Source organism: Podarcis pityusensis (assembly GCF_964106645.2).
Source record: "Podarcis pityusensis genome assembly, chromosome: 10".
NCBI classification, from domain to species: domain Eukaryota; kingdom Metazoa; phylum Chordata; class Lepidosauria; order Squamata; family Lacertidae; genus Podarcis; species Podarcis pityusensis.
This window is the reverse complement of record NC_138035.1, coordinates 10,238,753-10,253,415: the sequence shown is the minus strand read 5'-3', so window position 1 is coordinate 10,253,415 and position 14,663 is coordinate 10,238,753. Positions and strand designations below refer to the sequence as shown.

The window sequence follows — 14,663 nt, the reverse complement described above, 5'->3', positions numbered from 1 at the left end:
CAAAGTCCAATTGAACAGAATTTTTGCTTCCCTGTAAATAAGTGTAAAATTGAGATCTGACAGGCCCAACGCTGAGCACTATTCGCTCCCAGCCCAATCTTTTGCCTGCTTACTCAGGAGTCCTTCTCATGGCATTCAAATAAGTCACCGAAAACGTCACAGTGCAAAATCATACCTAACTCCTCAGGAGTAAGTCCCAATACCCCTCACATAAGGGTGGTTGTCTTTGTGGTTGACCTGTTTCTAAAAATGTTGCATTTACCAAGTAGTAAACTCATAAGCAGTCTCACTTGAAAATGAAATTTTACTCAAGAGCAAAACGTAGTGTTTAATTATTATGGGTTGTTTCCAACATTGGACCTACTTAGCGCAGAGACCCACTGAAGTTATTGGACATGCCTAACTTAGATTTAAGGGACGCAGGTGGCGCTATGGTCTAAACCACTGAGCCTAGGGCTTGCCTATCGGAAGGTCGGCGGTTCAAATCCCCGCGACGGGGTGAGCTCCCGTTGCTCGGTCCCTGCTCCTGCCAATCTAGCAGTTCAAAAGCATGTCAAAGTGCAAGTAGATAAATAGGTACCACTCCGGCAGGAAGGCAAAAGGCGTTTCCGTGTGCTGCTCTGGTTTTGCCAGAAGCGGCTTAGACCTGCTGGCCACATGACCCGGAAAAAACTATCTGCGGACAAACGCCGGCTCCCTCGGCCAGTAAAGCAAGTTGAGCGCCGCAACCCCAGAGTTGTTTGCAACTGGACTTAACTGTCAGGGGTCCTTTACCTTTACTTTAACTTAGATTTATTCATTTTCAAGTGTTTCCCCCCATGAGTACAACAGAGCTAAATACAACCCTGTGGTTATTTCTACGGATTAGTTGCCGCACAAAAAAAAATCACCGGGTCACCAACAACCACAAAGTAGTAATAGTAGTACAGTAGTAATAATAATAATAATAATAATAATAACTAATATAATAACTAATGTAATTAATATAAGACAGCTCAGTCTGTCGAGAATGAGACTTTATCTCAGGGTCGTGGGTTCAAGCCACATGTTGGACAAAAGAAACCTGATTTGAAGGGGGTTAGACTAGATGACCCTTGTGCCCCTTCCAACTCTACAATTCTATTATTCTATGAAGACAACAACATCAGGTGGCCCTTTCAGAGAGTCACCGCACAATCCTAAGCATGGTAACCCAGAAGGAAATCCTATTGAATTCTGTGGAGCACCTTACTCTCAGGTAAGTGGGTTTAGGACTGCAGCCTTAATAGCCAAGGCTTGGTGTATAAACCTTAAAACAATAAAATAAAATTCAGTGAAAATAAAATTCAGTGAAATAAAATCCCAGTCTCAGACTGCAATCCCCATTTAGGATTGTGCTGTAAAACTGCTTTTTGGGATTCCACCCCTATTACTCATGCCTGCACACAGCTGCGAAATGGGTTCAATATTAAACCCCTTGGAAGGCCTCCCGACTAAACCCGCAACAGGATGGGACTTCATCCCGAAGCGCGCGTCCTTCGGGCGTGCAAAGCTGTCACGCTTACTCGGGAGTAAGACTCATGTCTCCCATTCCGCGGGGGAATTTGCACGGGGACTGGAGACGCTGTGGGCGCACGGTGCGCGCGCGCGTGTTTGGCAACTGTGCCGGGGGATAAAAAAAAAAAAGGTCAGCGAAGGAGCCGGCGCGCACCCTGGCACACGCTCACACACACAGAGGCGCACACACGCCAAGTACAAGCGAGTGCGAGGCATGCGCATTGAGCGGATGCCATATTGGAAGGAGTGTGGAGCAGCGGCGGCGGCGGCAGCGAGCGAGGCGGGCGCGGATCGCGCTGGCGGGCGGCTGGCGCGGCGGGGGCTGCGCCCCTTCGACGCGGGGGAGGGATCGCGGGGGAGGGAAACTTCGCGCAGGTAAGGCGCGGCCCCGCGCAGCGGCGCGCGGACCTACCCGGGCTGCATCTAACGGAAGGTGGGGTTTTTTCCCCTCTCCCCCCTTTTTTCTTACGGAGGATGGACCGATCGCGGTGGGTTTTTTGGGGGGGGCGGCTTCTCTCTCTTCCTCCCCCCCCCCGATTTTTTGGGTTTATTAGCATGCGTTCTGCTTTGCGCAGAAAAAGCAGACAAGGACCCCCCTAAAAAGCAAGTTATTGCAAAGTGATTTTTTGGGGGGGATGTGTTTTAATCTCGCCGTTCTGCTAGAAGTCCGTCGTCCCCGCTTCGAATGCGCAGCCCGATCCTGTGCACGCTTACTCGGAAGTAGTAAAAGTGCCTCTCTCGTCTTTCCTCCTGCCTGAGGTTCAGGCGGGCCGTGCTATCCTATGCATGTTAACTCGGAAATCAGCCCTTCCAAGTTCAGGGTTCTCCTACGTATTGTTGTGCGCCCGATCCTACGCATGGAGTTCTAGGCGCGCCTAAACCCGCGCTTGATTGTGGATGACATCACGCTGGGTTGCATTTCTTTGGGGAGGTGTTGCGATCCAATATGCACGCTTTTTTCCCTAGGGTGGTCCGATCCATTGCATGCAATTGGACCTACTTCTGCGTAAAGATGCATCGGGTCCGCTGCTGGTTGTGTGTGCGCGCGCGGGCGGGCGCGCATTTTTCTCTGTGTTGAGGTATTCTTTTTCCTTTTGCAAGGCACGTTTTTGGATCTGTGCCCTAGCGAGTAGAGATGAGCGGAATGCGCGGCTCGTGTTTAATGTCATCGCGTGGATACTCCAGTTCCTATTTGGAAACGCGCCAGATTAACCGAAGTCTGGCCCCCCTACCTTTTTTTTGGGACATGCTTATCTCATAAAAAAAAATATCTAATGTGATCTCGGCTTAGAATTTACTGAAAGAAAGAAAAAAGAAAAAAAATACAATTTTTGAGTCAGTTTCATGGAGCGGGGGAGGGAGGGACGGGAAACTGAGACGGATCAATGGAATACAGATTATTAGATATGTGTATAAAATCGCCCCAAACTAATTCCCGGCCCCTCCCCCCTTCATTGATTTAGTTCCCTTTATGTAACTGCGGTATAAATGGGTATTTAAAGAGGTTTGTCAGTTTCAACATGGCGGGTTTCAGGGCTTCTCTCTACAAACTGAAAATAAACACGTCCGCCCCCCCCCCCCAAAGTGGAGTAGAGGAAGGCGGAGAAATGTGTGTGTTCCAGTGTAATCTACGCCATCCTATGTAGGCACATTACTTGGGCGTAAATCCTGCGGAAATCTCTGGGGCTCCTGAGTAAGCATGTTTAGGATCCGGCTAGGATAGAGCTAGTTCCGGCTGCGATCCTAAAGACGCCGGCAGCCCGAGTTCTTTACCTGCTGATTTTCTCGCGATCTGCTTACGGGGGGGGGGCGGTTAGAGCCGTGCAGCGCAACGCAATCCTATACATGCGCACTCAAAACTATGGATTGCACCCTCGGTCCTGCTTGGCGCGGTAGGGTTTACTTCGGCGTAAGCTGCACCGGTTGCAACTGCAGGCAAGTGTCGCTGCAACTAGGCAGACGGCCCGATCCTGGCTGCCTCAGAAGCGCACCCCCCCATTGTATCCTACGGCGCTTGCTCCGGAGTAAATGATCGCAAGTTTGGACTGAGTACAGTTCTGCATCTGCTTTTGGTTTCGGGCTCGTTTGTTGGCCAGGGTTCCGTGCGGGCTGTAGCTCACAACTGCGCAACATCTGTTTGGCATGCAGACGGTTCAGTGCCTGCCATTGAAATCTTGGAGAGTCGCTGCCGGTCAGTGCTTGTTGGGTCCAACTATCTCAGCAGTATGAGCACTGACTGGCAGCGGCTGCAGGGGTGAAGCCCTGCACAACAAGTTGGGATTTACTTCCAAGTAAAGGAGATGCTTTTTTGTTTGTTTAACTTTACAAGAAAGGAGATTCCCGACTAAGCACCAGGAAGACTTTTCTGACTGTAAGAGCTGTTCGCCAGCGGAACGGTCTCCCACTAGAGCTGATGGACTCTCCTTCCTCGGAGGTTCTTAAGCAGAGGTTGGATTGCAGGTCTGACTTTGCATAAGGCTGCAGTGTGGCTCCCGTTGTGGATGCTTTAGTTGAGATACCTGCCTTGCACGGGGGTTGGGCTAGATGATCTTTGGAGGATCTCTTCCAATTCTACAATCATTGGATTCTAAGTAGACGTGGGCTGCGCACGTAGAGCTGGCAGGATCCTACCCAATTGAGATCTTATCTGCGGGAAAGCGCGTTAACGATCGACAGAGACCAAAGTCTGGGTGAGGACACAGGGACCGAAGCGGGTGGGGATGGTGTGGACTTTGGATCCGAATTTTTGGGGGGAGATCAGCCAAGATAGCCGTCGAATCACGGACTGGTCGGTCTCTTACTCTTGCGGAAAAACAGCAGGCTGTGCGCTTTTTATGAAGATGTGCCTCCGGGTTCTGGAGAAAGCCTTTGCTTGCTAAGTCTGATCCCATCGTCAAGATGCAAAAAGCGTCTGGACTCGAGGGACCTTGGAAGTTGCTTTTTAACCAAGTCTAACCATTGGAGCCAGCACTGTCTACTCTGACTGGCAGAGGCATTGGGATGCCGGAGACTGCGCCCATAAAGCTATGGAGGCGCTGCCCCACCGACCTCAGTCTACCCCCGCCTCCCTTCTTGCTTACAACCAGTGCCCTCCTCCTTTCAGTTATGCGCTGAGAGGCAGTGTCACCTAATGGTTAGAGTACTGGGCTGGGACCTGAGAGACTCAGCCATTTAGCTTCTTGGGTGACCTTGGGCCAGGCACCCATCTCCCAGCCAGACCTACCTCACAGGGCTGTTGTGAGAATGAAGGACCATCTGCACCATATTGAGCTCCTAAATAAACAGATAGATGGTGATAGAGCAGAACTCCGCAGGGAAGAAGACAAAATTAGCGCGAGTGGGCTCAGCGTCTCATTGGCTCTGGCGCCCCCTGCTGTTGGGCTCCCTGCCTTCTGCCCTATCAGTTCCAATGGGTACCAACTATTACAAGTCCTTTCCAAATTGGAAGATGGGAAACTGCCTTGGACTAAGCCAATCCGGACTGAGCGTTATCTCTCGCCGCTCTCCATCGGGCTCCGGGCTGTCATATTCCCAGCTTTTACCTGGAGATATCGGGGATGCAGTCTCCTGCGTGGAAAGCAGGTGTCCGCTGCCCCAAATTTTGCTCTCCAAAAAAACGCATGCGGTTATGATGGGCAGCCGAGCCACGTTTTCTGGAAGGTCGAGCCTCTTTTGCCAACCCTTTGCGGTGGACTACTCAGAAGTAAAAGAAACCCTCTCTGCTCTTGGAAAGGCTTGCTCCCGGGTATGTTTGCAGGATTGCAACCTGCGTTGCCCCCAAGCGGTGTTTGTGTGTGCGCGCGCGCGCGCATCGCAGCCTTGTAGTTGGGTTACTCGGAGCAGGGTTGCAACGCGACGCGCGTTTCCCTGCTTTTTAACTGCGCCCGATCCTACTACGCATGTTAGCTCGGTATCGAGGATTTGCGGGGCTGACTCCGAAGCAAAGCGCGCAATGCACGATCCCGTGTGAATGTCCTTAGAAGCGAGCCCATTGCGTTGAGCGGCCTTTACTCCCGAGTTACCTTACGCAAAGAAGGCTTGCATGCGTAAATGTTTGTTGAGGACGTAAAAAGAATGCAACTACTTAAAAAAATAACAACCCCGCAATCCGATCCTATGCACTCTCTTACTCGCGGGTAGACCCCATTGAACTGAGACTTGTTTCCGAGGAAGCATGTCTGCGCTGGGAGGAGAGACGGGCGAGGAGGAAAAAGGAAAACCGCTGCGCGGCTGAAGTTGCGCGGCGCTGCGCGAGCGCCTTCCTCTCTGGATCGGCGCAAGTAGCGCCTCGCACGAGAGCCCCGCCTTCTCTGCGTGGTAGAAAAGAAAGTGGATTTCTAAAATTATAATTCTAAAGGCGCTGGTGGGCGGCAGTCTGCTTTAAAAGCAGGGCGGAATTTCTCGCTGTTTGCTAGAGAAACGAGGGTTGGGAACTTTCCCCAAAGTCATGTTTTGAGTCACTTTGCAAAAATAAAATTAAAAAGTTGGGGGAGGGGGTGACTCGTGCACTAGGACATTATATATATATAATCTCGCAGATTGATCACCAGCCAACAGTGAGGCTAAGGGGGAGACGATTTTCAGTCGTGTTGCTGGAACGTTTTTTTGTTTTGGAAGAACTTTCTGTGTTTCCTTCTTTTGCAAATTCCCATCAGCAACAAGGCAGGGGAGCCTTTTCTGTGTAAGTGGATCTGCCTGCGGGATTGGATTGCAAGCCCCGGCAGAGGTCACCCTTTGCAGCCATCTGCTGTTGGAGGCACATCACATCTGCACCAGATGTGCAGGTTCCCCCCTTTTTAAAAAATCCTCAGCCAGTTGTTTCCCAGGACTTGGATAGCTGCTACCCTTTCACAGCCTCTTCAGACTTAAAACTGGGCTTAAGGCATCACTCTTGTTTGCAAAAACGTTCGCCTTCTATGTCGTGAAAATGTTGAGATTCTCAACCCTCCACCAACCCCCCTCCGAGTGGTGCAGCAATAAAAGTGCTAGCACCTTTGCAAAGCTAAGCAGGGTCTGATGTGGTTTCAAATTGGATGGGGAACTGCACATGGGTCTAGGGGGGAGCAGATCGAGTAAATAATAAAAATACTTAACTATGTATGGAAGTGAAAGCTGGACCATAAAGAAGGCTGATCGCCAAAGAATGGATGCTTTTGAATTCTGGTGCTGGAGGAGACTCTTGAGAGTCCCATGGACTGCAAGAAGATCAAACCGATCCATTCTGAAGGAAATCAGCCCTGAGTGCTCACTGGAAGGACAGATCCTGAAGCTGAGGCTCCAGTACTTTGGCCACCTCATGAGAAGAGAAGACTCCCTGGAAAAGACCCTGATGTTGGGAAAGATGGAGGGCACAAGGAGAAGGGGACGACAGAGGACGAGATGGTTGGACAGTGTTCTCGAAGCTACCAGCATGAGTTTGACCAAACTGCGGGAGGCAGTGGAAGACAGGAGTGCCTGGCGTGCTCTGGTCCAGGGGGTCGGACGCGACTAAACGACTAAACAACAACAACAACTAAAAAAATAGAAATAATCAGAATATTTGAAATTGAAATGCTCCCTGTGGTCACTTGGGTCCATATTCTAGCAACGCAAGTAGCTCGGTTCTGGAACAGGACGGGTGAGTGTCCTGGCCCCCCACCCAACATAAATCCTGGCTACACCCATGGGACGGCATGTTGAGATTCCTGCATTGCAGGGGGTTAGACTAGATGGCCCTTGGAAGTCCCTTCCAACTCTACAATTCTATGAACCCTCATCACTAGGGATTTTACGTGAATCTCAGGGGTGAGTGATTCAATTGCCTCAAATGCAGACGTACCAGAGGCCTCTGTTGTAAGGAGGAAAGGCTGGAGCAGCAACTCATGCAGAGATGCGTTGGGCAGACTCCTCCGGGAGGGAAGTAAATCTGGCTGTGTCTCAGCACCCAGAGTGACAGAGTCACACCCATTACAGTAAAAGGTAGCAGAATCCGCCCACCTCTCAAAGCAGCTGGTTTTCGGAAGGAAGCAAGTTCAGAACAGTAACTCATCGCAGAGACACAGTGGGCAGCCTCTTCTCTGGGTGGGTCCTTTGGGCTCACAGCGCCTTTAAATTTATGTAGTTGACTCCTCACAGCATCCTTGTGTGAGGCTGGTGGCTGGAAGGGAAGCCTAGAGGGGAAATTCATCCCAGAAAGAATCATGTTGACAAAATAGAGTCTGTGAAAGTTGGGTGGAGGAGTCAGGCTGGGACCCACCTGTGTGAGCAAGTCTTTCCAAGACCACGAAGCCTCGAGCATCTCACCCCGAGGCTCTGTGTTCGAATCTCGGCATAGCCAAAGGAGTACAGAGGAGATAATACTGTTTCTATTGGAGTGACAAGAAAGGGCTTGCAGCAGCAATCCAATTTTCAAAGCAAACGTGGTCCGGACGTGTGGCTAATTAAATAGCTGCAAGTCATTGCAGAAAAAAAGCTTTTTGGGAAGGCGTGTGGGAATTGTATCTGTGAAAAAGGACTTTCTACCCTGGTTGAAACAAAATAAAAAAATTCCCTCCAGTGGCACCTTAGACACCAACTAAGTTTGTTATTGGTATGTGCTTTCGTGTGCATGGTATCTGAAGAAGTGTGCATGCACATGAAAGCTCATACCAATAACAAACTTAGTTGATCTCCGAGGTGTCGCTGGAAGGAATTTTTTTATTTTGTTTCGACTATGGCAGACCAACACGGCTACCTACCTACCCTGGTGTTGCTGCTGATTCCAGAGAGAACAGCTCACATGGGTGTAGAATATATTTTTGGTTCTTTGGGCTGAACATAACCTCTGCAAGGATCTCTGGGGATTCTGCTGGGTAAGGATGGAGAGCTCTGTCGGTAGAGCGCAGAAGTCTGGGGCTCAGCAGAATGGGCAGAAGCCCCCCGCAACACAGGGCTGGCTTAACCACATGTTCAAATAACCCTTATTAATGTTGAAAGTGTTGCCCCCCCATGAGCCCGCCCGTAAGTCCAGAGTCTAAAATTTCCAAACCACCCCATGCCTCCTTTTATTTTTTGTTAAAAGCACATGAGTTTTCAGTAAAGATTTCTAGCGCTTCGCCACTTCAAATGCTTGCCGATATTAAATTAAAAACTAGAAAAGGACAGCGCAGGAATGTTAGGGGTGGAAAATAATTCCTTCAAGTTTTTTCAGTCTGTTCTTAAGAAAGTGGAAGGTGGGGGAGAGAGAGGACAAGGAACTCATTTTCCCCCGAACTGGCACAATATTTTGTAATATGCTGCAATGCTTAATCTATTAATTGGTTTTGTGAATCATAAACATGGTTAATTATGGGCATCCTTTCAGCTGATTATACATTTTTAGGAAGTCCCCATTTTAAAAGAGGCTTCTCTGCCTTGTTTTTTTTAACACCTAGGGAGGAACAGCCCATTCTTTTCTTTATTTTAGTTTTCATATAATAAGCATGAATGTTTCTTTATAATGAACGGTACTATTGTTTATTTTATTTTCCTGTAATTTTTGATATCAACTTGGAAAGAAATTAATAAAATATGTTAAAATGACACAGCATAACATAAGCTCCCTCAGGTACCCTGTTCCCAAGCCATAGAAGCGCTTTTCAAGCTGAGTACTTAGAATTGTGCTCGGAAACAAATTTCTTGAAAGTAGGGATGCGGGTGGTGCTGTGGGTTAAACCACAGAGCCTAGGACTTGCCGATCAGAAGGTTGGCGGTTCGAAACCCCCTGATGGGGTGAGCTCCTGTTGCTCGGTCCCTGCTCCTGTCCACCTAGCAGTCTGAAAGCACGTCAAAGTGCAAGTAGATAAATAGGTACCGCTCCGGCGGGAAGGTAAACGGTGTTTCCATGCACTGCTCTGGTTCGCCAGAAGCGGCTTAGTCATGCTGGCCACATGACCTGGAAGCTGTACACCGGCTCCCTCGGCCAGTAAAGCGAGATGAGCACCGCAACCCCAGAGTCGGCCACGACTGGACCTAATGGTCAGGGGTCCCTTTACCTTTACCTTATTTCTTGAAGGGGAAATTTCATGTGCAGATTTCTCTCTCTCACACACACACCCTTAATGACAAACTTCACCAGTGGAGGTTTTCTATGTCATGTGCAACTGTAAGCAGAGGTGAACCCAGTTCTCCTTTGCTTCTTACAATCGTATACACACCCTTTTCAGATTTCTTGAAATCCATCTGCCTCTTCTCCATTTCCAGAGAGATGGATGTGGAGATTGCTGTGGTTAAGATAGCTTGTCTCCCATTCTAAGGGATCACTTTCCATAAGTCATTTAAAAAGCATCATTTAAAAAGCAACCGCACTCCTTGCTTTGAAACTATTGTTTCCACCTGCATGTAAATGTATGCAAATTGAATCCCTCAATGAATCAAACAAAATTCATATGCTTGATTAAAGACTCTTTACAGCTGAGTGACGGCCTTCATAATGTGTGCTACAGTCCAAACTTCATTTCGCAGGTAGAAGGGGTGCTTTTTTTAAACTGGAGCCAAAATAGCTAGCGGTTAACAGAAGTCAGCTATGGTTTATTGGGGTTTATAGAATCCTAAGCTTGGAAATGGACCAAAAAGACACCTAGCCAACACAGAAAATCTGCTACAACCTTGGCTGCATGTACATTGCTTTAAAAACTTCGATTATTAAACCTGCTCTGGGAGGGTGCAAGTAATTCAGCTCAATGAATTAATGGAGAAATAGGTTTTCTTTGGGATGTATTAGGATAGCAAATGCATTGGAATCATAGAATCCTAGAGCTGGAAGGGACCACGAGGGTCATCTAGTCCAACCCCCTGCAAGGCAGGAATCTTTCTGCCCAATGCGGGGCTCGAACCCACAACCTCGAGACAAAGAATCTCGTGCTCCGCCAACTGTGTTTCGTTTGGCCGGCCTTTTTATCCAAATTAATTTGTATCTCCTGGACTGAAACACATAGCAGAACATGATTTTTATTTATGGATCCTTCATTGCTCTCAAAAAACTTTTCTTTTCTCTCGGGCCATTGGCTAATTAAATAATCCATGGCTTTTTAAAATGTGTGGGGTGCCTGTGTGTGTGTGTTAATGTTTTTGTTTTATTACTATGTTCCCCCTCCAAAGATAACATATATACATAATAACCAAAATTCCTCACATAAAATATAATATCTAAATCACAACAGCTACTTAATTATACACTTAATTATAAAACCCACCACCCTCCACTTCCTGCCACAGCAATTTGACTTCTTTATATTTCTTTCTACCATTTTCCCTTGTATTCTATAATAAATTATTTTTGTTACATTCTGATTTTTCCTTCTTTCTTTATTGGTTTTGTTATTGCTTACATTTTTTATTCTAAGTCCATTAGCATGTCATTTTCAGAACAATATTTTGACATATAATCTTCGAAATACTTCCACTCCATTCTTAACTTTTGATTTGTTTGATATCTTATAATTGAAGTTAATTTTGCCAATTCTATATACTCACCTAAATGGAAATCTCAGGACACACCAACAAAGGAAGAGTAGATTTGTAAATGTTTTATACTATGTTATGCATTTTTGTGGTTTTATATTGTAAACCACCCTGTGATTCTCAACCTTCTCAGTTGAAGGACAGTCTAGAAATCACCATCATCATCATCATCTCGGCTCAAAAACTTGCCCAAACTGCATTTACAGATGGCCATTCAACCTCTGTTTAAAAACCTCCACGGAAGGAGAGCCCACCACCTCGTGAGGAGACCGTTCCCCTGTCAAACAGCTCTTACTGTCAGAAAGAGCATCTTCCTGATGTTTGGTCGCAATCTCCTTTCTTGTAACTTGAAGCTGTGGGTTCGAGTCCCGTGATAATGCAGAGTCGTATGCCGTTTTCAGCGCGTTTCGTAACTTGACGTTTATATTAGTGCAGTTTCGAAATATTATACAGTCATACCTCATGTTACGTTTGCTTCAGGTTGAGCGTATATATATATATATATATACACACACACAAAATTTTTATTGATTTTAACCTATAAATTATAAAATGTACCACAAAACTTATCACTTATACAATCTTTTTAGACTTCCATCAGCACCTCTGATGATCCACCATTTTAACCACTTCTTATGCAATTCTTAACTTTATATTGCCTTTACATCTCTTAACAAATCATCCTCCCCCTTATCCATTTTTGCAATACTTCCAATAATACTCCTCACAAAACTTCTTGCAAACCTACAAACATCATCTGATCTTCACAAATACTTTTCAGATAGTTCGTAAATTTACTCCAGTCTTCCGTTAATTTCTGGTCCCGCTGGTTTTGAATCCTTCCTGTTAGTTTATCTAGTTCTGCATAGTCCATTAACTTCATCCTCCATTCTTCAATCGTCGGTAATTCTTCTTGCTTCCATTTTTGGGCCAATAATATTCTTGCTGCTGTTATTGCATATAAAAAGAGCTTACATTCATTTCTATTTATATCACGCCCAATAATGCCTAGTAAAAATGCTTCTGGTTTCTTTATAAATGTATAACAGGTTGAGCGTTTTCAGGTTGCTTCCCGCGGCGACACGGAAGTACCGGAAAGGGTTACTTCCGGGTTTCGCCGCATGCGCAGACGCACAAAATGACGTCATGCGCAGAAGCGGTGAATCGCGACACGCGCAGACGCGGGTTGCGTTCTGCTCATGTTGCGAATGGGCCTCCAGAACGGATCCTGTTCGCAACCAGAGGTACCACTGTATAACCTTTGACAACAACAGTCACAGAAACCTCGTGTCAGAGGAGGTTCCAAACTTCAGTTGAGGTCTGGGGCTTGCACTTATAGCTGGAAGCAGGAGGGACCCCCAAGCTGGTGAGCCTGGCGATTGGGACCCCTGCATGGGATGATGGCTGTGTGGGAGTGTTGGGAGAGGGCAGGAGACAAGTTTGTCATGCACCCATGGCCATCATACCATAGCTGCAACGTCAAGGGACGACTCCTGTGAACGATAGACTTCTCTGCAAGCAGCCTCTGGGAGTTCTGTGTCTCCACGTTTATTTGTCGACAGAGAAATCAAGAGGGGCTGCCCCACTGAATTTCTTCAGGGGAGGAGAAATTCTCCCATCAGTTTTTTGTGGGCGGGGATCGCCGTTAGTGGCGGCAGTTTGCGCAGCTTATATCTCTCTCCGCCCCCCACACTAAGCATTTTTTTGTGGAGGGAGATGTTATTTCAATTTTAGAGAAACGGTGCAAAGTTAGGAACAAAACTCACCTGTCAGGTGGCGGTAAGGGACCTGGCAACCTCGAATGTTTGGCCAAGGCCGGCCAAAATTTGTGGGCCCTGGATCACGTGGCTAGGACAGGACTGTTGATTGGACGGGATTGGACTAGATCCCTTCCCACTCTGCAATTCTATGATTCTAAGAATCTGCAAAGTCAGAACGTGTTTCTAAGTGGGAAAGGTCTGTCCCTCCATCCTCACCATCTTCTGCCACAAATTACCCAGAAGCTTTCAGGGTATCTCGTCACTCAAGCCAATGTTAGTGGTAATCTTGAGTAGCAGTGGCGTAGCATGGGTTGTCAGCACCCGGGGCAAGGCAAGTAATTTGCGCCCCCTAACCCGTGGAGCCAGGTAGGGGCAGAGAGCTGCGAGTGCGAGCGCGCCCCCCCAGATGTTGCGCCCGGTGCGGCCGGCCCCCCCTGCACCCCCCACGCTACGCCACTGTTGAGTAGATTCATTGAGGTTAATGGGCATGATGACTTAAGTTAGGACCATTCATTTTGGTGGGTTTGCTCCAAGTATATCTGGAGATAATCTTTTGCTCCGAGGGCCAGGTGATGTGAAAGAGAGCAGGGGGAGGGAAATGTAGATTGATTACTGAAAGGTCTTCTTCCTCGCCACAGGAAGGCTGTGCTTCGTGATGATGAATTAGGGCTCAGAGAATCCTTTCTCTGAGCAATGGAGACAAGAGGATCTGTGATCTTCAGCATGACTGAGACTCGGCGCCTCTCCTTGGACGAAAATACAGACCTAGCCAATGGGGATGCTGAACAGTTTGATTCAGGTGGGCTTTTTATTTTTGGCTAAGCTTTATGAAGGGACGCGGGTGGCGCTGTGGGTTAAACCACAGAGCCTAGGACTTGCCGATCAGAAGGTCGGCGGTTCGAATCCCCGCGACGGGGTGAGCTTCCGTTGCTCGGTCCCTGCTCCTGCCAACCTAGCAGTTCGAAAGGACATCAAAATGCAAGTAGATAAATAGGTACCACTCCGGCGGGAAGGTAAACAGCGTTGCCGTGCGCTGCTCTGGTTCGCCAGAAGCGGCTTAGTCATGCTGGCCACATGACCCGGAAGCTGTACGCCGGCTCCCTCGGCCAATAAAGTGAGATGAGTGCCGCAACCCCAGAGTCGGTCACGACTGGACCTAATGGTCAGGGGTCCCTTTACCTTTACCTTTAAGCTTTATGAGCCGGTGTACTGTAGCAGTTAAGATAATAATAATAATAATAATAATAATAATAATAATAATAATAATTATTATTATTATTATTATTATTATTATTATTTATACCCCGCCCTCCCCAACATCAAATGTTCACCAAGGCCAACTATCCAGACTGGTCCTACATGGGCCAAAAAAAAGCCAGCCAACAAGTGTTTGAAGGAGCCATGCGTGGCTAGATTCAAGTCCCTACTTAGCTGTGAAGGTCGCTGGGCAACCTTGAGCCAATCCCGAACTCTTGGCCTAGCCTACCTCACAGGGATGTTGTGATTAGTGACAGACTAGGGAGAACAGTAACACACTGCCCTGAGCAATCGGAAAAGAGCTGGGATATAAATAAATACAGCTAATTCACAGGGATGGAGAAATCTGTTCATTTTGGTTGCTCTCCATTTCCCAATTTTATATTCGCTTCCCTGCATCACTTTGCAATTATTATTATTATTATTATTATTATTATTATTATTATTATTAAAAGTTCTCACCAAATGTTAAGGAAAGTGGGGTATGTGAAGTTGCTCATCAGTGCTCAGCTCCTGGGCAGCAGGCCCACATGGTCACTGCTTTCCCCAACCACCCGGTGAGACATAGCGCATTTTGAAAGTACTTCTCGCAGTGCATTGTTAAACTATGGAACTCCCTCCCACTGGCCGCAGGGATGGTCACCAGCATAA

General features: G+C 47.4%; 1 protein-coding gene across 2 annotated transcripts in view; it reads left to right on the top strand.

The window, feature by feature from the left end:
* The first annotated feature begins 1,815 nt into the window (after positions 1-1,815).
* Positions 1,816-14,663, top strand: part of SFMBT2 (Scm like with four mbt domains 2) — a 78,495-nt gene continuing 65,647 nt past the window's right edge. Inside the window, exons 1-2 of one of the 2 annotated variants that reach the window (XM_081022735.1) lie at positions 1,816-1,911; positions 13,394-13,554. In XM_081022735.1, the coding sequence (XP_080878861.1) occupies positions 13,449-13,554 (106 nt within the window). In that variant the 5' untranslated portion in view covers positions 1,816-1,911; positions 13,394-13,448. Of the gene's footprint in view, positions 1,912-11,648; positions 13,555-14,663 lie in introns of those variants that run through there. The other variant, XM_081022736.1, reaches the window with a different exon arrangement.